This window comes from Plecotus auritus (genome assembly GCF_963455305.1).
Source record: "Plecotus auritus genome assembly, chromosome: 7".
In the NCBI taxonomy this organism is placed as follows: Eukaryota; Metazoa; Chordata; class Mammalia; order Chiroptera; family Vespertilionidae; genus Plecotus; species Plecotus auritus.
The window spans coordinates 73,255,922-73,281,387 of record NC_137774.1 but is presented as its reverse complement, the minus strand read 5'-3'; the positions used below and the strand labels follow the sequence as shown (position 1 = coordinate 73,281,387).

The 25,466-nt window shown below is 44.0% G+C and overlaps 1 protein-coding gene and 1 pseudogene across 3 annotated transcripts in view; one reads left to right on the top strand and one right to left on the bottom strand.

Annotated features, from left to right (window-relative positions):
• Positions 1-1,483: 1,483 nt before the first annotated feature.
• Positions 1,484-25,466, bottom strand: part of DNAJA3 (DnaJ heat shock protein family (Hsp40) member A3) — a 35,825-nt gene continuing 11,842 nt past the window's right edge. The window contains exons 3-12 of one of the 2 annotated variants that reach the window (XM_080678051.1): positions 24,396-24,479; positions 23,195-23,395; positions 20,935-21,087; positions 13,324-13,471; positions 12,219-12,283; positions 10,266-10,394; positions 9,659-9,774; positions 8,831-8,928; positions 4,782-4,897; positions 1,484-4,163 (exon numbers count right to left, since the gene is read on the bottom strand). In XM_080678051.1, the coding sequence (XP_080534177.1) occupies positions 4,794-4,897; positions 8,831-8,928; positions 9,659-9,774; positions 10,266-10,394; positions 12,219-12,283; positions 13,324-13,471; positions 20,935-21,087; positions 23,195-23,395; positions 24,396-24,479 (1,098 nt within the window). In that variant the 3' untranslated portion in view covers positions 1,484-4,163; positions 4,782-4,793. The remainder of the gene's footprint in view (positions 4,164-4,781; positions 4,898-8,830; positions 8,929-9,658; positions 9,775-10,265; positions 10,395-12,218; positions 12,284-13,323; positions 13,472-20,934; positions 21,088-23,194; positions 23,396-24,395; positions 24,480-25,466) is intronic. The other variant, XM_080678052.1, reaches the window with a different exon arrangement.
• LOC308253298 (large ribosomal subunit protein eL37-like) lies at positions 24,995-25,300 on the top strand (annotated as a pseudogene). Its single transcript has one exon. The product of its transcript is annotated as a large ribosomal subunit protein eL37-like (transcript).

The window sequence follows — 25,466 nt, the reverse complement described above, 5'->3', positions numbered from 1 at the left end:
GGGGAACATCCAGCCCACAGGCCTTATAAGGCCCTGGAAATCATTTGGTCTGGCCCTGCCAAGGCAATTGCAGGTGGGATTCAGAATTCAATAAATCTAGGAGCTTTTTTCATAGCAACATAAATTTATATTAAGTGAATTATATTAAGCAAATAATATTAATATCCAAATGGCCCTTGACAGAAAAAAGGTTCCCCACCCCTCTTCTAGTCCCTGGCAACCTCCCTTCTACTTTCTGTCTCTATGGGTTTGACTATGCCAAGCATCTCATATAAGTAGCTGCCAACATTTCAAAATGAGACATTCATAGCAGTATTATTGATAATAGCAAGAGGAAATAACCCGAATGTCTGTCAGTGAATGGGGAAAAAATGTGGTCTATTCATATAATGGAATATTATTCAGCCATAAAAAGAAATGAAGTATTGATTTATGCTACAACATGGGCAAACCTTGAAACATTATGCTAAATGAAATGAGAACAGAACCACAGAAGGTCACATATTGTATGACTCCATTTAGATAACACGCACAGAACAGAATTGTGGTTGCCAGAGACTGAAGGACTTAGGAGAAAATGGAGAATAACTGCTAACGGATTTGGAATTTCTCTTTGAGGTAATGAAATTTTTCTAGAATTGAGTGTGGTGATGGTTGTACAACCTTGGAACTAAACCCACAAAATTGTACACACTTTAATGGCGAGTTGAATAGTATGTAAATACCTCAATAAAACTGTTACCTCAAAAATGAGGTAACCCTCTACATAAACAATCTGGATGCCACCCTTGTCGGTGTTGTTCAGTGGTTAGGGGTCAGCCCTCGAACTGAAGGGTCCCAGGTTTGATTCCTGGTCAAGGGCACGTACCTGGGTTGCAGGTTTAATCCCCGGGAGGCAACCAATCAATGTGTCTTTCACACTGATGTTTTTCGCTCTCCCCACTCCTCCTTCCCTCTCTTCCAAATCAGTGGGAAAATATCCTTCAGTGAGGATTAACACACAAAAAAAGAAACAAAGCCGAAACCGGTTTGGCTCAGTGGATAGAGCGTCGGCCTGCGGACTGAAAGGTCCCAGGTTCGATTCCGGTCAAGGGCATGTACCTTGGTTGCGGGCATGTCCCCAGTGGGGGATGTGCAGGAGGCAGCTGATCGATGTTTCTCTCTCATCCATGTTTCTCTCTATCTCTCTCCCTTCCTCTCTGTAAAAAATCAATAAAATATATTTAAAAAAAAAAAAAAAGAAAAGAAACAAAGTGGCCCTGAGCTGCAGCTTCAGTGCCCAGGAGATAGTAGGGAGTGGAGACTGGCTGCCCTGTTTACTAGTAAAGGGGACAGCCATTCTTCAGCTCCACCCAAGGCAGGGTAGGGGGTCCACACTGGCCAGGGCTTACTTTGTTTCTTTATGTAAAATCCCTTGACTGGGCCATGTGTTTGACCCTTCATAAGGATCATGTCAAATAAAGCAGAACTGGTTAAAAGATATAAAGTTCAGGTTTCACAGTGTTTATTAACAGGAGTGCTACATGCCTCCCACAAAAGCCATGACAGCTGATATAACAAAGTATTCAGTGACGGGCTCCAATATTACAGAACAAAGTAAAGGGCAGGGACAGTCCTGGGAAGTAGGCTTGTGGGATTGGAGAGATTCTGAGAGGGGTTTTCATGACAGGAAAGTAACGTTGCACTCAAGTCCACCAGAGCCCAAAGGTCTGAGGAGGAGGAGGAGGAGGATGGCTCAGGTGGGAAAACAAATCAGAACAGAGGCCTGCAAGTGGGGACGAAGACAAGGTTCAGTGCCCAAGTTGGCCTCATCCCCATGTGACTGTGCCTTCTCTCATCCATCCTAATATTTCAGCAAATGCTCAACATCCATCTACTTTTGCCTTTCCTCTCAATCTCCAAAGGCTTGGGGCCTAGAGATAATTTTTTTTAATGCCTCATCTCATGCTCCAGCCCCAACTCAGGCTGCAAAGTTGTCTGGTGACTAATGCCTCAGGAGCCAACTGTGGGAAGAAGCCCAATCCAAGCCTTGAGTGGGACTTGATGCTAGATTTGCACTGGCACCTTCCTACATCTGCGGGAAGAACCCTCAGTAAGCAATAATGGTATTGCTAGCAAGAAAACCCACTTTTCTCTTTCAGTCTTTCTCTAGACTTCTGCTTTCAAAAAACAGGACATGAGTGGGACTCCACTGACTTCTATAGGAGATAAACTAAGCTGTCAAGAGATGCTCCGCCTAGCTTCCTGCTGCTGTACCTGGGTCTAGGACCATGCTGAGAGTCCACAGCAGACACTCAATAAAATCTGCTTGAATGAGTGACAAGTATCTAACACTGGCAGGAGGTCACTGCTAAGCTCCTTTCTTGCCCATCAGGTCTTTCCCATCCTCTTCACCCAGCCCAGCCAGTGTGCTCCAACTGCTCAACTCAGAGCCCAGGGGCTGGTGGGAGAGATGTGCTTGGGACCCACTCCAGCTGTGCCAGTATTGGGGCTTTTGTGAGACAGTCTCTGCTGGGAGCCCAGACTAGTCAAACTACAATGAGCAAAAATTTTCACACACACACACAAAGTTAATATTCCTCTAAACATAATGGGGGGGGGGGAGAGGACTAAATCTAGCAAGGGAGACAGTGATATAGGAGGCTATACTGCACATCTCTCATGGCACAGGCTCCCCCAAAAGAAGCTACCCACCAAATTCTAGAACATTCATTCAAATCAGTTGTTCCATGGCAAGCTCCCTGCTCTGGGACCTGGGCTTGAGAGGATTAGTATTTATCAAAGCACACCCATCAATCAGTGTGAGCGTGCTCATAGGCAGGCATGACTGTGCATGAGGAAGGCCAGCAGGAGCGTGGCACAGCCTGTTCTGCAGAGACCATATAAGCCCCTGCTAAGCCCCCTGTAGAAAGCTGCTGGAACTCTTTCAAAAAACAAGTAACCACAATGTAGGTTTTAAATATCTTTTTGCAGTAGATAATCTTTTACATTGATACAGAATCATTTTACATTCGTAGATCAGACACTAAAAGATGCTTTATTTTAGTAAATTATGAAGGGAAACTATTCAGAAGTGTTCTCCATTAGCCTGTCTTACCACAACGGGAGAGTCTGGAAACGGAATCTACACATCCAAGCTGAGGTTGAGAAAACTGTTTTGCTCTGGCTGGATGGTGGAGAGCCTTCACCTGCTTAGACTGTGCTTTCCTTTTCTGAACAAACATTTATACAGGAAATGACAATGATTCTTAGCATTAAATAATTTAAACATACTTCTGCAAACAGGTGTCAACAGTGGAAGTGGTGAGAACCAAGCTGTAGCGGGTAGTGGGGGTAAGGCTCTGGGATAAAGAGGCCATTATCTAGGCTGTGGCCAAGGATGGCTGTGGTCCAGCAGAAGGGCAGGCTCCACTCACACCTGGCTTCAAACAACAGAACTCAACAGTCATGGACAAGAGGCCACCCTGGTGGGGTGGGAGGGAGGACTATCCATCCTGACAAAGATCATAGCCCACGTCAGGAACAGTATCTCCAGAGACCCTCTGTGTGTTAAGTCCCTAAGACCCAAGGCCCTCACGTTCCAGCTGCTTGGTACCCTTGGGAATTAAAACAAATTCCAAGAAGAGCAAAGGATATGTCTACTGAGGGATAGACGACACTGAGGGGGCTTGCAGGGCCCTAGTTCCTGGAAAAGACAACCTGTCAGGAAAGACTCATTCCAGAACCTCCCGGAGGTTTGATGAGAGGGAAATTAATCACTTCACAACTTGGTGCAGCTTCAGGCTTCATTTTTAAGCTGTAAGCATAGCCTTTAATTCTTTACTAAGATTTCCACCACATTTGATTCCAAATTAGAGTTTTGGCTCTGCAAGAAGTATCCAGATGTCTTACTCTGTCTGAGCCAGAAGAGGCTGAGTTACACCCATGGAACAAGAACTTCTATCAGCCCTTAGGCATGCCATGCCTTACTGCCCAGGGGCTGTCCACCATGACCATTCTGTGGAGAGGCGTGTTGTCACATGATTTTGCTGTTGCCAAGGCGGTCCAGAGGGCCTCTGCAGGCAGGACTTGGTGCTGCAGTTCTGGAATCCTCCTGCCTCCAAGGTGCCCAGGCAATGAGGAGGAGCTGCTGCTCCCAGCCTAGTTTCCAGTGGACCGTTTTCCTGAGCCAAGACACAAATGGTTACAGTTTACTGGCATTGCAAGAACAGCAAACTCCTGTGGGTGAGTTTCTATCATCCCTGGGAAGGAGCTATGCCAGGAGCCACAGCCATCAGGAACCCACACAAGTATAAAGTTGGTCCCAAGAACCCAGTTACCAAGCACAACTCCTGGCAGCCCGGAGGTTACATGGTGCCCTACATCCCCAGGCAGAACAGGCGCTATGAAAAAGGCAGGGAGTTGGGGGGATCTGAGTTCTAAGCCTGGCTCTGCTATGGCTCATTCTCTGTGACTGTGGGCAACATGATTCCCACCACTGTGGGATGCAGCCCCCTAGGAGCTAGTGGACGGAGGGCTGAGAGACAGCCCCCAGTGCAGCCTCTCCCTATGGTCTGCTTCAGCCCTGCACTGCCACTGACTCTGCCATATTACCTAATGCAGGTGTCTCCATGGGCCAAGAAGCTTGGCTCCAAGAATAGCTAGAATAGATACACTATGCCTGAGCCTGGTACCTCTTCCAACTCTGGGGGAAAGGGGAGCTGAAATTGGTTAAAGTAAGGGAAAACAGGGATTAGTTAACAGAGGAAAACAAAGAGGAGAAACCTCAAGGGTTTTCCTACCTCAGCTAGGTATCAGGAGGTAAACATTTTCTTAAGTTTGGAAAGGAATCCCTCCTTGTCATCCCCAGCCTCAGGCCTAGCCTTGCCTCCTGCGGAGCTATCCATGGTGCTGCCACCTGGGCACAAACAGCAGAAAAAACTGGGGTCAAGGGCGCACACCTCCAGGCGTCCCACCCAGGCCCCACCTACCCCCACCTGGTCACCCAAGAGCTCAACAATCAGGAAGCCACCAACAGGAGAGGGGGCAGTTCCCAGGTTGGCAAGGCTGTCTTGCCTTTTCAGATGACTGAAGCAAACAGGCACTTTATTGTATCCCAACTGCTACCTGAGTCACTGGCCCAAAGGAGGGAAATAAAAAACAGCCAGACAATCACCAGATATCTCCATCTTAACAAGTGTAACAAAAAATATAGCCCAGTGCTAGATGCCTTCCTGGCCAGGCCACGAAGTTTCAACATTAGCTCATTTAATCCTTAGGGATAACCTTATAGGTAAATTTCAGAGGGAAAAAAACACACACACAAAAACAAATAAATGGGTCACAGAGAGGTTAGATGTTTGCCTAAGATCACAAAGTAAATGGGAGTTCAAAACGAAGCTGTCGGACTCCAAAGCCTAGGTCTTAACCACCATGCCACTGACTAAGAAAGTGAAGAACCATGCCAAGACCAACCGACCAGCTTCCATACTCCTCACATGCGCCATGTCTCTGAGATACTCAGAATCCCAGGACATATGTACTTCTTTTTTTTTTTTTAATATATTTTATTGATATTCTACAGAGAGGAAGGGAGAGGGATAGAGAGCTAGAAACATCGATGAGAGAGAAACATCGATCAGCTGCCTCCTGCACACCTCCCACTGGGGATGTGCCTGCAACCAAGGTACATGCCCTTGACCAGAATTGAACCCGGGACCCTTCAGTCCACAGGCCGACGCTCTATCCACTGAGCCAAACCGGTTTCGGCCATATGTACTTCTTATCTGTAACGACATACAGATGTTACTGGGTACGATCCCCCCATCTGGGACATCTAACCCTAAATGCTCCAGAAACAGGGAGATTGCTCCCTGTTTCTTTAGGGCCCAAGCTGAGACTAACCTGACTAACTATGCTGTACAAATGCATCATTTTAAAGATCTACCAACCACTAGGTAGGGAGGGCAAAGTTTTGTTATGAGTTAGATTACAGACCTGTACTCAACATTTTATTTTTTAAAATATATTTTATTGATTTTTTACAGAGAGGAAGGGAGAGGGACAGAGAGAAACATCGATGAGAGAGAAACATCGATCAGCTGCCTCCTGCACACCCCCTACTGGGGATGTGCCCGCAACGAAGGTACATGCCCTTGACCAGAACCAAACCCGGGACCCCTCAGTCCACAGGCCAACGCTCTATCTACTGAGCCAAACCGGTGAGGGCCAATTCTAAGATTCTTAAATGCCATCTATGCCCTGGCCGGGTAGCTCAGTTGATTAGAGCATTGTCCTGATAGGCCAAGGTTGTGGGTTTGATCCAAAGCAGGGTGCATTAAAAAATCAACCAATGAATGCATAAATAAGTGGAACAACAAATTGATGTTTCTCTTTCTCTCCCTTCCTCTCTCAAATCAATCAATCAAAAATAAATAAATAAATAAATAAATAAATAAATAAATAAATAAAAATTTATGCCTGGGAGCCAAATTTCCCATTGGAATACAACTCTGAAATCATAATAGGAATAGAAAAGATATATAATTTGGCATATGCATTTCACTTTATAAACAACTTTTCAGAAGTGTATATATTAAAAGTTAATCTATACTCAGTAAAACTGTCAATAACAAAAAAACTTTTAAAAAAATCCCCACCCACCCTAACTGGTTTGGCTCTGTGGATAGCGTGTCGGCCTGAGGACTCAAGGGTCCCAGGTTCGATTCTGGTCAAGGGCATGTACCTTGGTTGTGGGCACATCCCCAGTAGGGGTTGTGCAGGAGGCAGCTGGTTGATGTTTCTCTCTCATTGATGTTTCTAACTCTCTATCCCTCTCCCTTCCTCTCTGTAAAAAATCAATAAAATATATATATTTTAAAAATCCCCACACAAGGATATATTTTTATTGATTCTAGAGAGGATGGGAAACATCAATGTGAGAGTGAAACATCGATCTGTTGCCTCCTACATGTGCCCTGACTGGGGATTGAACCCACAACCTGGGTATATGCCCAGACTGGGAATCGAACCCAAGACCTTTCTGCACGTGGAACGATACTTTAATCACTGAACTATACCAGCCAGGGCAATAAAAATCTTAAAGGAAGAACTGGCAAAGTACTGTATCAAACACACAAGAAGCTCCCAATAAATTCTGGCTGAATAAGACAAGAGGGAGTTAGCTATCAGGACAAGAACCATAAAAATAGGGAGGGTTCTAAGAACACTCAGAAGCTGACTATATGATCAACTCTCAATTTATATGATCAACTCTCAATTTAAATGATCAGAAAGGGGTTTTAAAAAGCAACAACAGGCCCGACCAGTGTGGTATAGTGGTTGAGCCAGGAGGTCACCATTCAATTCCCAGTCAGGGCACATGCCTGGGTTGTGAGCTTGATCCCCACTAGGGGGCATGCAGGAGGCAGTCGATGGATGATTCTCATCATTGATGTTTCTCTCTCTCTCCCTCTACCTTCCTCTCTGAAATCAATAAAAACATATTAAAAAAAAAAAAAAAAAGGTAACAACTGGTGACTACTAATACTCAGCATTCTAATATAGTGCACAAGGCTCATGTGCTTGTGCAGGGCTCAGCTCAAGAGACCCTAAAGTTCTGCAGAGAGGAGGAGGACAGGCGAGAGCTGTCTGCAGAATAAATCTCACATGCTATGCGATTGTGATAACATTTGGGATTCAGAAAGAAGCTGGAAGTGTACATTAAAGTTACATGGAATAACTATTCCCACTATTTCCACTTCTTTTTTGTTCAAGGGTATAACAAGAAAATAAGGGGAAAGTATAGATATGTACCACACCATTTAAAACAGTATCTCATCCATGCTTGGTTAGGCCACAGGATTTGTGGTCGCTACTTTTTCACAGAGGACTTGGTCTCCTGGACTCAACAGGAGTTCAGCAAGTCCATGCAAAGGCTGCTCCTGCTGGGACACCCATCCCTGCTGGGTGGAGTGGGAAGTGAATCCAAGACCAAGCCCGCGACTTCACTGGGAAATCCAACCCTGCCCCCATCACCTGCTCTGAATGACCATATACTAATCTAATACTATTCAAGTTCTGAAAACACAAGAGGTCCAGACAGAAACAAAATGATGCAACAAGGAGGAAACATGTTTACAGCTGAAGCCAATTACACTCTCAGTACATCCTGTCCTGAGCGAGCAATCGTCCAACCAACAGAGAACCAGCATCTCCACAATACAGCAACCCCCTCCCATGGGAAAAGGGCTGTGGCCACGGTTTCCCCATCACCAGAGCTTCTGCCTGAAAGCATTTTGGTGTCAAATATCACTAATATTTAACTATACTCTATAGACAGAGTGTGACATTTGAGCTCAGGGTAAATAAGGCACCTGTTCATGGCCAGATGAATTCGAAGTTAGACCTGCTGGGAATAGGCAGATTTGGAGCCACGTAACGATGGTTTTTATTGATGTGGAAGATGTTGTTTATCAGACACTCTGCAATCTTGGTGAAGCATTCTGGGTCAGGAATGCATAAAGCCTTCCATCCCTCTTCTTAAGCTGTTAAAAGGAGCTCTACTGTGGTGATGTGCCCACGGTCACAAGGCAAGTGGCAGAACCAAGGATAGAACTCCGAAGAGCAGCTCTCTGAGACACAGGGCTGCAACCTGGCAGGAAGCCATCCAGGACTCTCTAACACAGAGGAAGGAGTAGCTGTGCTCTGGAGCACAGTTACACTTGGCTGTTCTGAGCCCTCAGCTCCCCTCTTTCTTCTGTGTGCTCTGGAGGCTCCATGAAGATCCCCAAGTGGAAACAACATGCTTCAAAGGGACTGAGGATGCCCATGTGCTGTCGTGCCACCTTACCGGTGCTTGTGTTGGTGATGCCATTCACTGTCCCCTCCACATCAGTCTCATCCTCAGCATAGCTCAGGATCAGGTTGTGTTGCCGGCTTGTCAGTCTCCTATGGAGCAAGTACAGTCAGTGTCAAGCGTTTCCACTGGGCAGCTCTTTGAAGGATGAGGCCTAGGCCAGTATAGGAAATGTGGGACCCCCAACCCAGGCAGAGCATACAGCCTGACCTGAAGAACCACATCCTCAAAGCTTCTGTAAAAAAAAAATCTCCTAAAATACCCTAAGTGTTTCAAACAACTGCCACTATGGCTGTGCTAAATAGTTTACTGGGCCAGGCCAAGGAGCTTTTGTAAATGTGTGTGTGTGTAGGGAATTAAAAGGAGTGCTGGCAACCTAGTTCTCCCAAACAGAGTCGGCATGCCTGTTCTGGATGGCCACAGCATTCTGCTTGGATCTTTCTTCCAGAGGATGTGGGCATCCTGTGCCATGATGTGGTTATACATCTGTTTCTCCCACCAGAATGTGAGCACCATGAGAGCAATAATAATAAAAACAACAGCAGCAATAGCTAAGCATTCCCTATGTATTATTTATTTAATTCTCCAACTCAAGGAGGTCAACCTTTTTCAATATGTCCTCTTTGCAGATGGAAAACCTGGGCAGGACACACTAACTTAAAGAAGTAGCCTGCCCAAGCCCCAGCACTGTGGTGGTGCTAAACCACCACACTGACACTCAGCATAGGACCTGGCACATAAAAGGCCCTCAAATGGCCCTTGCTTGATGGTGAAAGTGTGCAGGGATCCCACAGGCCTTGCCATGGCTAAGTGGGCGCTTACTTTGGAACTCTTATCTTGATATGAATGTAGTGATCTCCGTAGCCATAACTGTTAATCCGAGGGATGCCTTTCCCACTCATCCGAATCTTCTGGTCTGTCTGGACTCCAGGGGGGATCTATAAGGAAAAGAAGCCTGTGGTTTTCCTCACTCCAGTTGCCCACTTGGGGATCTAGACAGAGCCCACCAACAACATGAAAACTGGCTAAGCTGGGGTCCATCCTGAGCAGAGCCAGTAACAAGGATATAGGGGCAGGTGATTGGGGAGGTGAGCCGAGGGAGGGAGCACGGAGAGCCAGACATCACAAGGCAAAGCCAACACAGGAGTGTACTACTGAAGCTGCTCCCTGGCTCAGCAAAGGAGGGAATGGGACTTAAGAATCGCATCCCTGGTGATGACACCATCAAGGCCCAGAGTTTGTGACTCAAACTCAAGGAATGGCCAGACATTCCTCTTGTCTCCCTCAAATTTCCTTTCCCCTGAATCCCTGACATGTTGGTTGTTTACAGGTTCTATCCACTTGTCAGCCATTTTCCATTTCAAGGAAAAAAAAAAAAAAAATGGAAGCAATGAAGTAGGAGGGTGGTAAAGACAATTTTGCCCCTTACCGTCACGCTGATTGTCTCGTACAGGCCCTGGGCTCTGGCTGTACCCCCAAGAAGAGCCTGAGCTATGGAAATAAAGAGGTCAGAGTGGATGTCTGCACCATCCCTCCGGAACACAGGGCTTTTCTCCACCTAGGGTCAAACACAAGAGATGGGCATTATACACAGAGGCCTTCTGGAAACTGGACATCAGCCTGTGTCAGCAGCCCAAGCCCAGGGTCAGTTACACTGCCTCTCTGCTTGGAGTGTAGCATGAGGAGGAGAGCACACTGACCAAAGTGAAGCACTATACCAGGTTACACCTCAGATTCATTTCTATACTGTAATGCAAGAGTGCCTAGATTTCCTCAGGCTCAGATCAAGCCATTCAAGTATGAACAGAAATAAAGTAAAACTGGCTTATTGAACATTTAAAAAATCTTACTTTACTAGAAAGTGAAGAGGAACACAGACTAATAAATCTACAAAGGCAAAAATGGTTTTCCAAATGGTCATTTGGCACAAACTACCTTTAAAACAGACTGTCAACACTAGAATTATTTTGATTTTATAAGTACTGTTTTTTTGTGTGTGTTTTAAATTTAAAATGTTTTTATTGACTTCAGAGAGGGAGATAGAAACATCAATGATGAGAGAATCATTGATTAGCTGCCTCCTGTACACCCCGTACTGGGGATAGAGCGCATAACCCGGGCATGTACCCTGACCAGGAATCGAACCATGACTTTCTGGTTCAGAGGTCATGAACTGAGCAACACCGGTCAGACTACCAAACTTTTCTTATCTACTGGCTTCCAGCTTGCTGTCTTTGTCTTTCTCAGTCTAGAATATTCACCCTTTAGATTTGTCTGTTTTAAATCATGAAATATTTCACATGTATATAAAGTACAAAGTAAATAATATACTACTACAAATAAGATGTTACAAATACAGGTGAAGTCTCCTTGCTTTCTCCTCATCTCTCCAGAGTTAACTACATTGCTGAATTTAGTATTTATCATTCCTACAAGCATCTTTTAACTTTTACTACATACGTACATGTCCTTATTATATTACATCATCTCAAGTGGTTTAAAAGGTTATAAAAATTATCTTCCTTGCACCCTCTTGCAATTTTTCTTTCCCTCCTCTCTGTTAACTGAGAAGTCTTGTTACAGTTTCTTCCTTATGACTGCTCTTCAGCTGTCTGCAACCACAGAGCAGTTCACCCACCATTCTATTCTCCAAGGACAGAGGGTTGTTGCCAGTGTCTTGCTACAATGAATGAGGCAGTCACACACATCTTGTGCCTCTGCCTGCTGCACCTGTGTGGGCTTTTCTCAGGTATGTAGCTAGTGGAATTGCCAGTAGAAGCCATTATCTCCTATAAGGTTTCCCTTATCTCAGAAAACCAGGTTTGCCCTTGTATATAGTGGGTAAAACTGTATCTTTGAGACTTACTGTCTCTACCAACAATTTGATACATAAGTACAAACACAAGATGTTTTCTGTACTTTTATGTTTTTTTGTTTCCAACTAATAAATATCTTTTTAATATATTTTATTGATTTTTTTACAGAGAAGAAGGGAGAGGGATAGAGAGTTAGAAACATGGATGAGAGAGAAACATCAATCAGCTGCCTCCTGCACACCCCCCACTGGGGATGTGCCTGCAACCAAGGTACATGCCCTTGACCGGAATCGAACCTGGGACCCTTGAGTCCGCAGGCCGACGCTTTATCCACTGAGCCAAACCGGTTAGGGCAGTATCTTAAAGCAACTCTATTCTCTCCACACCTAGAACAAAAGATTGATGATAACATATTTAATAACCCCACCAAGGTGGCCACTGTTATCCTTGGAAACTCGGATGGCAGAACGTATCCCATGAAGCTCCCACCTCTCCATGAGAAGCCTTGGCCGCACTTGCTCCACGACAGTAAGGCCCAACAGAGGCTGTGCAAGCAGAGCACCTACCCTGAACGTGATGAAAATTTCTCTTTTTCCTACAGGCATCCTCACAGTCTGGCCATCCTCAACTCCTGCGAGTGAGAACAAAAGTTCAAAAAAAGAATGATTATTTGGAGATCTCCCATGGCATTTTCCACTCAAGATTCAAGCCACTGAAAGCCTTCCTCATTCCTGTTTCTCGTTAATGAGAACACCAGTTATTAAATATGGCAACAAGTACAACTTTTCAACATTGCACCATATAACTCAACCAAACAAGGGCACCTTCCATTTATTAAATGAAGCTTGCTGAACACCTGCCTCTTACCAGGGCCGTGTAGTACCTCAAGGAGTGTCCAGTCCAGTAGCAGAGATGAATATTAATCAAATAACAACTCTAAAAATGAGTTATTTAAAATAGAGCCATGTTCTCAGAAGGAAAGCATCACAGCTCCAGACTAATGTACATCTAAGGAACAGGAAGCCCCAAAGAACAGAGTTAACTGCTGAAAAGATGATGGAAAGCAAGTTTCAGAAACAGGAAACGGCAATATGCAAAGGCTGTTCTAGGAGGCATTATGTCTTGTTCAAGGAGCTGAAGGAAAGTTGGAAAGACTGCAGGGCAGGCAACAAGGGGAAGGCTCATAAGAGGGGAGGCTAAAGAGGCCAGCACAGGCCAAGAGAGGAAGCCTTTTCTTTGCCCCCGAGAGTCGCTGCAGGATCTTCAACAGGGTGAGTGGCATGATCAGACTGTCCTGTGAAAAGAGCACCCTGGGAATAAGAGCCAATTGGGGAGAGCAGTCTCAAGCTGCCCCTGCCTCCAGGAGGGTTGGTGGTGCAGGCTGGGCTAGTAATGGGGACAATGCTGGCCTTGTGGAGTAAAGACGGAGATGAAGGAGCTCCTTCACCATGCACGGGGAAGAGTCAACATGTCAGGTCCCTTCTCCCCCAAGTGACATGTAAGTACAGATTTTAAGGCTAACTAGTGCAAAGAGAAAAATGCAAGGAGATTCCAATTCCTCCTCCAGCCCAGGGCTCTAGGGCCTTAACACCAGCTTTTACAACAGCCAAATCACAAGGAGACAATGTTTCAGCTCTCAGTCCTGTGTGTGTGGAGGAGCCCAGAACTCACCTGCAGGCACAGGGATAACCACTTTCTTCTTCTGCTTGGCCTCTCCTGCTCCTCTGCATATAACACATGGAGTTGTGATGATGGTGCCTCGGCCACCACATCTCCGACACGTGGAGCGCATCACAAAAGGGCCTGTATTTATGGTTTCCTGATAAAAAGGAGTAGAAAATGAAACTCTGACAGCCAAGGCTTTTGGACCACAAAATGTACAATATAAATGTTTCATTCAAGACTCTTGTTCTACTCTGGCCAGGTAGCTCAGTTGGTTATAGTGTTGTGCCGATATGTTAAGGTTGCAGGTTCGATCCTGTCAGGGCACATACAAGAAACAACCAATTAAATGAATGTATAAATAAGTGGAACAAATCAATGTGGTTTATTTCCTCTCTCTCTAAAGAGAAACCCACAACAACTCATGTTCTGTGTGCATACGCACTAAAACATACTGCCTGAGAACACAGGAGCAGGTGCATAGGCTCAAACTGTTAGTCTGACCCTTGTTGCCTGCCCTGCCCTTCTAGAACCGACTGACTTCTGAATTCCAAATCACTAAGTTCCCAAAACACCTGGGAACTGAACAAATACATTTTATTTTATTTATTTACCAGAGGCGCCATGCAGGAATTTGTGCAGGGGTGATGGGGGGGCGGGATGGACACTACCGTAGGAGGCTGGCTGCCAGGCCTGAGGAGGGAGTCAGGCCTCCTGGGAAAGGGGCTGCATCTGCCGCCACCCCGCCACCATGGCGGGTGGCCCCGGGGAAGGGAGAGGACAGAAGCGAGACAACCCTTGTGTGGAGGGCTGACTTTCAATAGATCGCAGCAAAGGAGCTGCTCTGCTATGTACGAAACCCCAGGGGCTGATGGGGGCTGGCCAGGGGGAGGGGCTGCAGGAGGTTGGCAGTGCGCATCATAGCCAGTCGTTCAGTCATAATGGTCACTTACGCTTTTATACATATAGATTTACTTATTTTGAGCAAATACATTTTAAAAAGAGTATTCCTCCTCTAATTACAAAAGTGATAGCTGGGAAAACAGAAAAATAAAGAGTAGCATGACAACTGAATGCAATGCCATCTGGTCACTGACCCTGCTATTCTGTCCACTCCAAGGGAGAAGCAGCACAGGCCTCTACTCCCTAACGGCCATACAGGAAGAACTGGGCTGGTTTTACCAACCCCTCCCACCCCAGGCTCCTGTCCTACTGTCCCACCCCCTAGCATGGGTACCTGGCAGCAATGAGGCCAGCAGCTCCTCTTATAGGCACTGGTGCTCCTCAGGCTCCTCCTCCTGGAATGTCTTTTCCCTATTTCCCCTATATAACCCCCCAATCCTCAGGAGCCTCCCCAGCTCCTCCCAGAGCTGGTGAAGCCTTAGGATGTGTGGCCACTATCAGCTCCTCACTTGCATTTTTTAAAATGTATTTTATTGAGTTTTTTACAGAACGGAAGGGAGAGGTATAGAGAGGTAGAAACATCGATGAAAGAGAAACATTGATCAGCTGACTCCTGCACACTCCCCACTGGGTATGTGCCTGCAACCAAGGTACATGCCCTTGACCGGAATCAAACCTGGGACCCTTGAGTCCGCAGGCCGACGCTCTATCCACTGAGCCAAACCAGTTAGGGCCTCACTTGCATTTTAATTAACCTAACAGCTTTGAAATATTTTTTTTTATTACCAAATACATGTGTATCAAATACACTGTCGTGGCAAATCAAAGGACACAGAGATATATAAAGAAAAAAGTTATGCCCTAGCTGGTTTGGCTCAGAGGATAGAGCATTGGCCTGCAGACTGAAGGGTTCCAGGTTCAATTCTGGTCAAGGGCACATGCCCAGGTTGTGGGCTCGATCCCCAGTGTGGGGCATGAAGGCAGCCAATCAATGATTCTCTCTCATCATTGATGTTTCTATCTCTCTCTCTCCCCCTCTCTGAAATAAATGTTAAAATAAATAAATAAATAAGAAAAAAGTTATGCCCTGGATGGTGTATTTAAGTGGTTAGAGTGTCAGCCCATGTACCAGAAGGTCATGGGTTTGATTCCCGGTCAAGGGCACTTACCTGGGTTGCAAATTTGATCACCAGCCCCAGTTGGGGCACATGTGGGAGGCAACCAATCTCTCTCCCTCTCTCTCTCTCTCTCTCTCTCTCTCTCCCCTTCTCTCCCTTCCACTCTCTAAAAATCAACGGGAAAAATATCCTCGGGTGAGGATTAACAACAAAAAAAAGTTATTAATCTCCCCATTTTGATTCCCAAGGTTACCAAATCTATTAAATTCATTGTTTGAAGTATTCTTTCCACAATTTACTCTCTATATAAAAAAGTCTTTTTAAAAGTAAAAATATTAGTTTATTGTACATATTGCTCTGCAACTTTTTCTTTCCTTTTTAGAAAGAAAGGTTTTTATTGATTTTAGAGACAGAGGAAGGGAGGAGAGATAGAAACACTGATTAGAGAAACATTAATCAGCTGCCTCCTGAACACCCCCTAGTGGGGATCGAGCCTGCAACTAGGGTGTGTGTCCTGACCGGAAATCAACCAGCAACCTCTTGGTACATGGGACAACCAAGTGAGCAACACCAGCTGGCTGATACCTTTATTTTTATTTATTTCAGAGAAGAAGGGAGAGGGAGAGAGAGATAGAAACATCAATGATAAGAGAGAATCATTGATTGGCTGCCTCCTGCATGCCCCCTACTGGGGCTCGAGCCCGCAACCTGAGCATGTGCCCTTGACCGGAATGGAACTTGGGACCCTTCAGTCCACAGGCAGACACTCTATCCTCTGAGCCACATCAGCTAGGGCAATATCTTTATTTTTTATAAGACAGATTCCCAAAGGAGAAATTGCTGGGACAAATAATTACTATATTTAAAAATTTGCATATTACACTTATTTGAAAAGCTAATATGTATGCATGGTATAAAATTATAAAGTAAAAAATGGAGGTGTAGCCAAAACCGGTTTGGCTCAGTGGATAGAGCGTCGGCCTGTGGACTGAAAGGTCCCAGGTTCGATTCCGGTCAAGGGCACGTAACTTGGTTGCGGGCACATCCCCAGTAGGGGGTGTGCAGGAGGCAGCTGATCGATGTTTCTCTCTCATCGATGTTTCTAACTCTCTATCCCTCTTCCTTCCTCTCTGTAAAAAAGCAATAAAATATATTTAAAAAAAAAAAAAAAATGGAGGTGTAGTGAAAAGTTAAGTGTCTCCCCGCATTCCTGAGCCCTAATTATTCCAGGTACCTTCCTTGAAGGCACATATTTCAGTTCATCTACATGCATTACAAGTTGTCAGTTAAGCCAAAGTAGTATACTATGTATTCCATTCTACAGCTTTTGTTTTGTTTTTACAATTTAATATCCTAGGCAAGCATTTTCCATCACTGTAGTTTTCCATTATATGGATGCACCATGATTTTCCAGACAATTCACTCATGATGGTCACTGAGGTTGTCCAGGCCTTTACTATTATGCACAGGATGCAAGGGACAGCCTCTGCATGTGCAGCTTCCATTCCCAAAAGCCAGATTGGTTTCTACTTCCATCATCAGGGCACGTGAATGCCTATGTCCCACAGGCTTGTCAGCATGCACTGTACCAATCTTTGAAATGTATGCCAATCTGGAGGATGAACCAAAGGCATATTCTTATTTCCACTTGCATTTCCCTGACTGCTAGTGAGAAATGTTTACTGGTCACTTGCATTTCCTCTTCTGTTCATTTTGATCAGTTTTTCCAGTGAACTGTTGGTCTTTTGCTCATTATTCTGAAGGAGACCTTGACATACAATATTAGAAAAATTAATCCTTTAGCAAATGTGTTGCAAATGTTTTTCCCAGTCTCAAATATTACATTTTAAGAGAAATACACTTTAGCTTTACTATCTTACCTCAATGCTCACTTCAAAAATGTTTTTTAAAAATTCATAGCAATTCAAGGACTCAGAAAAAAGATCTTAGAAGTGAGAGGGAACTGGAAACAATCAATAAAACATATCTAAATATCTGTAACAGTGATTGGAAACCAAGATGGCGGCATAGGTAAGCACCTAAACTGCTGCCTCGCACAACAATTTCAAAACTACAACTAAAAGACAGAACGGACACCATCCAGAACCACAGGAAAGCTGGCTGAGTGAAAATTCTACAACTAGAAGGAAAGAGAAAAGCTCACAGAGAATTGGAGGTACGGCAAAGGGTCTTTGTGCGCGCAGAGAGGAAGGGCGGCTGAGAGCCTGGCTGACTTTCTCTGGCGGAAGGGGAAAGGAAGCCCCCGACCGCACTGAACCCCAGTTCTGACTACACTGAACCCCAGTTCCAGGCGAAACCCCGTGGACCCAGGCTCATACAGGGGGAGTCTGGACTGTCAGATAGAGAGAAAGGCACCCGGAGACTCAAAGAGCCGGGGGAGACCTGGAGGAGCCCCGGCGGGCAGGGGTCTTGAAGCGCGCGCCAGTGTGCACAAAGGCTGCGGAGGTTGCTACAGGCTTTCCCTAGCAGAAGGGAGTCAGAAGCTCCTGACTGCACTGAACCCCAGTTCTGAATGCACTGAACCGCAGTTCCAGGCGAGCCCCTGGGGACCCACGCTCTTACGGGGGGGAATCTGGACTCTCGGGCGGAGACTCGGGAGCCAGGGAAGGCAGAGGTCTAGAGGCGCGAGCAGGCACGCACTCGCAAGGGCAAGGCTGACTGGAAGCCAAGACTGTCTGCTCTGCCCTGAGACTCCACCCCATCCAAGCTGAGCACAGAGGCTATTGCAATTTAGCAAGTCTAATCCTATAAGGCTGTCTCCAGCACTGAACTTCTCCCAGCATAGACACAGTAGATCTTTACAGCCAACTGGCCTGGAGGTCAATTCCTCCCAGTGATACCAACAACAATCAAGACTTAACTACAACAAGGCTGTACACACAGTCCACAAAGGGGTGCACCAAGAGTGTCCACCTCAGGTTAACTGGGGAGGCCGACCCACTGGGCCATATAGGAAACCTAGCACACAAATCTATCCTACCAACTCAGGGAAGCAGTGAAAATGCTGCGTCAAAGAAACAGATCACAAACGAAAGAAATGGAGGAAAACAAACGACTGGATATAGAATTCAAAACTACGGTTATAAGGCTTTTCAAGAATATCCTAGAAAAGGCCGATAAATATAACGAGACCCTCGAAGATATGAAAAAGGACCAAGTAGAAATTAAACATACACTGACTGAAATAAAAAATATTATACAGAGACCCAACAACAGACTGGAGGAACACAAGAATCAAGTCAAAGAATTGAAATACAAAGAAGCAAAAAACACTCAACCGAAAAAGCAAAAAGAAAAAAAAATCCAAAAAGTTGAAGATAGTGTAAGAAGCCTCTGGGACAACTTCAAGCATACCAACATCAGAATTATGGGGGTGCCAGAAGAAGAGAGAGAACAAGATACTGAAAACCTATTTGAAGAAATAATGACTGAAAACTTCCCCCACCTGGTGAAAGAAATAGACTTACAAGTCCAGGAAGCGCACAGAACCCCAAACAAAAGGAATCCAAAGAGGACCACACCAAGACACATCATAATTAAAATGCCAAGAGCAAAAGACAAAGAGAGAATATTAAAAGCAGCAAGAGAAAAACAGTTAGTTACCTATAAGGGAGCACCCATACGATTGTCAGCTGATTTCTCAACAGAAACTATGCAGGCCAGACGGGAGTGGCAAGAAATATTCAAAGTGATGAATAGCAAGAACCTACAACCAAGATTACTCTACCCAGCAAAGCTATCATTCAGAATTGAAGGGCAGATAAAGAGCTTCACAGATAAGAAAAAGCTAAAGGAGTTCATCACCACCAAACCAGTATTATATGAAATGCTGAAAGGTATTCTTAAAGAAGAGGAAGAAGAAAATAGTAAAGATAAAAATTATGAACAACAAATACATATCTACCAACAAGTGAACCTAAAAATCAAGTGAATTAAAAACCTGAGGAACAGAATAATCTGGTGAATATAATAGAATCAGGGGCATAGAAAGGGAGTGGACTGATAATTCTCAGGGGGAAAGGGGTATGGGGGGGGTTCAGGAAGAGACTGGACAAAAATCATACACCCATGGATGAGGACAGTGGAAAGGAGGTAAGGGCAGAAGGTGGGGTGGGAACCAGGTGGAGGGGAGCTATGGGGGGAAAAAGGAGAAACAATTGTAATAATCTGAATAAAGATTTATTTAAAAAAAATATCTGTAACAAGTGAAAGCAACTTGGCTCACAGAACTATAGCCACAGGAATTCATCCTCTCCAAGAGCACCCTCTCTCAGAGGAATGCAAGCTCACTACAACTTTGTTACTAATTTCAAAGGGAAAAATAACTTTATATGAAGAAACCTCACAGACACTACCTTAGCTAATAGATTGTGATCAAATGTAACATAATCACTACTGGGACAAACTGACACTTCATGACCATTAATATGATCCACTGAAAAAGGCACTGAGGTATGAACCCAAAATGAAAGGAATTTTATTAAAAAATAGCTGTCTTCTAATCCTAAAAAAATGTCAAGGTCATAAAAGAGAAAGAAAGGATGAGAAACTGTTCCAGATTAAAGGAGACAAAAGGTAAGATAAGCAAGTGCTACACAAGGTCCCCAATTGGATCCTGGACTGGGGGGGTGGAGGAGGGAGGACATTGTAAGGACAATTGAATTAATCTAAGTACTGTACAGATAATGGTAGTGTATCAACATTAAATTTCTTTATTTTGAAATCTGTACTGTGGTTATGTAAAAGAATGTTCTTGTTCTTAGAAAACACACACTGAAGTATGCAGGAATAAAGAAACAAAATGTTTGCAACTTACTCTCAAATGTTTGGGGGAATATGTGTACATGCATGGGAATGTGTGTACATGCATGCATGTGTGCAGAATACATACACAGGGAGAAAGAGGACGAGGAAATGAGCATACCAAAATGCTAACAATTGGTGAAGCTGAGTAAAAAGGAATAAAGGAGTGGTTTTTTATACTGTTCTATAAGCTTGAATTACATCAACAAGTTACAAAAAAAAAAAATAATAATAATAATTATACTTCAAGCAAAGTGTCCACCAACAACCCCAACTTGGATTCAAATTATCAAAATATCAGCCTAGCTGGCATGGATCAGTGGTTGAGTGTCGACCTATGAACCAGGAGGTTATGGTTCAATTCCCAGTCAGGGCACATACCCGGGTTGCAGGCTTGATCCCCAAGGGGGTGTGCAGGAGGCATGTTTCTATCTCTCCCTCTCCTTCTTCTCTGAAACCAAAAAAAATACTGTTTTGTTTTTTTTAAATTACCAAAATATCCCAAAGCATATTTTTAGAGAAAAAAGCTAAGTTTCTTTGTTCTGTCTGTATTACTGACCAAGACAGAGCATGCTTAAAAAATATAAAAGGTTCTCGATAAAACAGTCCCATGTAGTTATGAATTTTCAAAGCCCTAGGTACTGCTCAAAAAAATATTCACAGAAACAAAGAAAAAAGGAATGGTGGGAAGTATGGATGGGCATGAGGTAAAAGTCCCCTGAGTAGGTAGGAGGTTGGGGGGTGGTGGGAGGGGGCAGCTCTAACTTGCTCTTACCATGCCGGAGCCACCGCAGTAGTGGCAATGCTGCACCTTGGTGCCAGGCTCATTCCCCTTGCCATTGCACCGCTCACAGGTATCCATGATGTTCACAGTGAACTCCTTGTTGACACCCTTGGCAGCTTGATTGAATGTCAAATCCATGATATACTAGAGAAATCAAGAATGTCAAATCCATGATATACTGTCATCTTTCTTAAAATAGGGGAGGGTACTAGCCAGCAGTTTGCAGTTACTTTTAAAGACTTTATTTTTTAGAACAAAAATTGAAAGGTACAGAAATTTCCCACATACACCCTGCCCTCACCCATGTACAATTTCTCCCATCATCATCACTCACCAGAGTGGTACATTTTTTAATCAAGGATAAACCTACACTGACACATCATAATTACCCAAAGCCCACAGTTTACATTAGGGTTCACTCTTGGTGTTGTACATTACTAGTATATGGGTCTAGATCAGCCGTGGGCAAACTGTGGCCCGTGGGCCGGATCCGGCCCGTTGGGCTATTCTATCCGGAGCCGAAAGAGCGGAGGGTTCTCTTGCTCTCCCCTCCGCTCCTTCACCAGCAGCAGTGTTAACATGGCAACGTCGGGAAACACAGCCGCAGCTCCTTCTTCTGAGTGGGCGGATTTATATCCGCCCATTCAGTAGAAGGAACAACCTCTCAATCTTCCAGAGGCTCCTTGTAATGCCCGCGGATGCGTCCCCCGACATCACCCTGGGAATGCATAGACACATTATCGTGGTGATGTAGGGAGACACGCCCCTGGAGAGCACAGTATCAGAGCATTAGCTAAAAAGGAGACCAAAACACTGTTCCCACTGAAGTTGATGTTTTAAAGACCAAAAACCTTTCAACCCAGTCTACATTGCCATCTACATCTACGTCCCGGGCATAATTTGGAAGTTGCACTAAAGAAAATGTTTAATTTACTGTTTACACATTTTGTTCTTTTCTATTTGTTTTAGTTTTAAATTATTTTATTATATTTAAGTTTAATTTGAAAGGCTTTTGTACCTTTCCTTTGTTAGGCAATTTTATTTTGCCTTTGCCATCTTCAATATAAGGTATGTTATTGTGCTATGATTCCTCCATTTTTTGAAGTTTCAAATTATAATAATTAGTGTTTACATTCTTCTTGTTAAAATGTTTGAAATGAATAAAACTATTGAAATAAAAAAAAAAAAGACCGTACCCTTTTAGGTAATAATGTTTACTTTGAATTTATATTAGTTCACACAAACACTCCATCCATGCTTTTGTTCCGGCCCTCCGGTCCACTTTAAGAACCCATTGTGGCCCTCGAGTCAAAAAGTTTGCCCACCCCTGGTCTAGACAAATGCATGACAAGAATATACAGTACATCAAGCCCTAACTGGTTTGGCTCAGTGGATAGAGCATCGGCCTGCGGACTGAAAGGTCCCAGGTTTGATTCCAGTCAAGGGCATGTACCTTAGTTGCGGGCACATCCCCAGTAGGAGGTGTGCAGGAGGCAGCTGATCGATGTTTCTCTCTAATCGATGTTTCTAACTCTCTATCCCTCTCCCTTCCTCTCTGTTAAATCAATAAAAAAAATGTAAAAAATAAAAAAAGAATATACAGTACATCATTATAGATCAAAGAGAATATTTTCACTGCCCTAAAAATCCTCTGTGCTCTCCCTATTCATCTCTTCCCTCCCTAGTTACTTTACTTTGCAACTGCTCTACTTATCTGTACTCTGCCAAGTAAGAATAGATGGGACTTAACTGTTTATACCCTACTCCTTAGGATTTTTAAGAGGTAATGTTTAAGTAAAAATGCCATTTTTCAACAAATTGTTCACAAATTAATACTTGTATACAGTCCTTACAAACAGTTCAAATAATCCACAATCATAACTTAAGTCATAAACATTCCCCCTTTCTCTTCAACTCTGAGAATGTCTTATTAGGACATAAATATGGAAGTAGACTGGCAATGTCTTGCTACTAGATTGAGCTCTCCTGGATAAAATATACCCTAATAATGGACTCTCAGAGCCTTAGGTGCTGCCTGGTTAAGCAACAGTAATACTCAAGTCAAAAAGATGTACAATATACATTACTGATATGATTTTTCAAATTTCGGGATTATTTCTTATCAAAATGGCTGCCTCCAGACCACTGCATTTAAGCGCTTTGCTTTTTCTTTGAGAAACAGAAATTGATAAAATCTGTTTACACCACACTTAGCAGCTAAAATTTGAATGGTTCTTCAAAATGAGCTTACCTCCTGAGGCTGACTGAATACACTCTGGAAATCTCCAAAGGAAGATGATGAGAATTCCCCAAAGATCTTCCTGAAGAGCTCCTCTGGGTCGACAGTGGGGCCTCCTTTCCAGTAGCTCTGCCCAGAGCCACTAGCCCCAGGATCAAAGCCAGTGGAGCCGTAGGCATCATATTGCTTTCTCTTCACTTCATCACTCAGCACCTTCCACAAAAAGCACAGCAGTTAGGTGTTCCCAGGTCTCCAGAGACCCAGGGACAGACACCAAGTACAGACAATGACACTATCAACATTAAATGTTCTGATTTTGACAATACTGTAGTTATGAGAATGTTCTTATTCTCAGAAAATATTGAAACACTTGTGAATAAAGAGATACAAAGTCTGTGACTTACTCTCAAAAGGTTGGGGGCCAATGTACATACACAAAGAGCAGATATATCCTATATATTCTGATATCTTATGTATTCTGAACTCTTTTGGCATGGTCAGAATCTGGGAAGAAGGCCCACTTTTAGTTAGTTAGTTAGTTAGTTAGTTATTCCTCACCTAAGGATATTTTTTCCATTGCTCTTCAGAGAAAGCAGAAGGGGGGAGAGAAACATCAATGTGAGAGAGACACATCGATTGGTTACCTCCTGCATGCGCCCCGACTAGGCCTGGGGATTGAACCTGCAACCCAGGTATGTGCCTTTGACCGGAAATTAAACCTGAGACCCTTCAGTGCTCAGGCCAACGCTCTAAGCACTTAGCAACACTGGTCAGGGCGAGAAGTCCACGTTTAAATAACTCCGGAATTGTTCAGTAGTTTCATGTATGTTGTGTCCTGGATTACATTTTAAATTCCTCCAGGGAAGTGGTGGTCTTCTACTTTTACAGGATCCACCATCCCCTCCAGAAAGCAATGCCCTAAGTAGGAGAGGGGTGATCAAATAGGTACACAATTAATCCAGCAAGATGTTCCCAGACCCAGCTACAAGTCCAAGCTTTGTTAATATAGACTGGACCTTGTTTTTTGTTGAGATTCCAAGTTAGATCTAGCGTGAGACCTGGGAATCTCTTTTTTCTTTAACAAGATGAGCTGGTGCAGGGACAAAGCCTTCATACTGGAACTTAGGACACATCAGGTTGCTCTGTGTAGCACACTCTGATGCATACATGCAGCTAAATGACAGTGACTGCACACACCGGTAGTTCGAGTTACCTCATAGGCTTCTGCCAGCTGGGAAAACTTCTCCTTGGCTTTGGGATCATCCTTATTTGTGTCTGGGTGATATTTCTTGGCAAGCTATGGGAGGAAATGGTAAATTACTATGAACACAAAATGATTACTAAAACTGAATCCCAAATACCTGTCACAATTTCATCTCCATAGTAGTTGTCTCTCTAAAACTTTACAAACAATAGCAATAATACAAGGTTTAAGACATCAAAATAAACCATGTCTTCAAATCTGAGGTATGTACACATTTTTCAACTACAACAAATCTCTACCAAAAATAACAACTAATTATTTAGAACTTGAGCACCTTTGTGAAAGATGCAAAATAGTGTATCTGGTACACTTTCATCTATGTAAAAAAGAGAGGAAAATAACTGGATGAATAGATTTTTGGAAGAATATACAATTAAACTGGTAACACTGCTACAGGAGGAATATGGATGAATGGAAAAGAAGACTTCAATGTTTACTACCTTGTACTTTTTGAATTCTGAATAAGAGGAATATATTCAAAACATACTACATTTAAACATTAAAAACAAAACTAAATCTTGTTCTTTGGTCTCAGCAGCAGAAGCAAGATGACGAAGGGGACGTCATCATTCGGCAAGCACCGCAACAAGACGCACACACTGTGCCGCCACAGTGGCTCAACGCCTACCACCTGTAGAAGTCCACCTGCGGCAAGTGTGGCTGCCCCGCCAATGCAAGAGGAAGTATAACTGGAGTGCCAAGGAAGTATAACTGGAGTGCCAAGACGAAATACTACCAGAACTGGTCACATGAGGCACCTAAATATTGTGTACCGTAGATTCAGGCATGGATTCCGTGAAGGAATGACACCTAAACCCAAGAGGGCAGCAGTTGCCGCATCCAGTTCATCTTAAGGATTTCAATGATTAGTCATGCAATAAATTTCATGGTTTAAAATTTTTTAAATTAAATTAAATAAAAAGCCCTAGCCAGCTTGGCTCAGTGCATAAAGCATCAGCCTGCGGACTGAAGGGTTCCAGGTTCGATACCGACCAAGGGTACATGCCTGGGCTGTGGGCT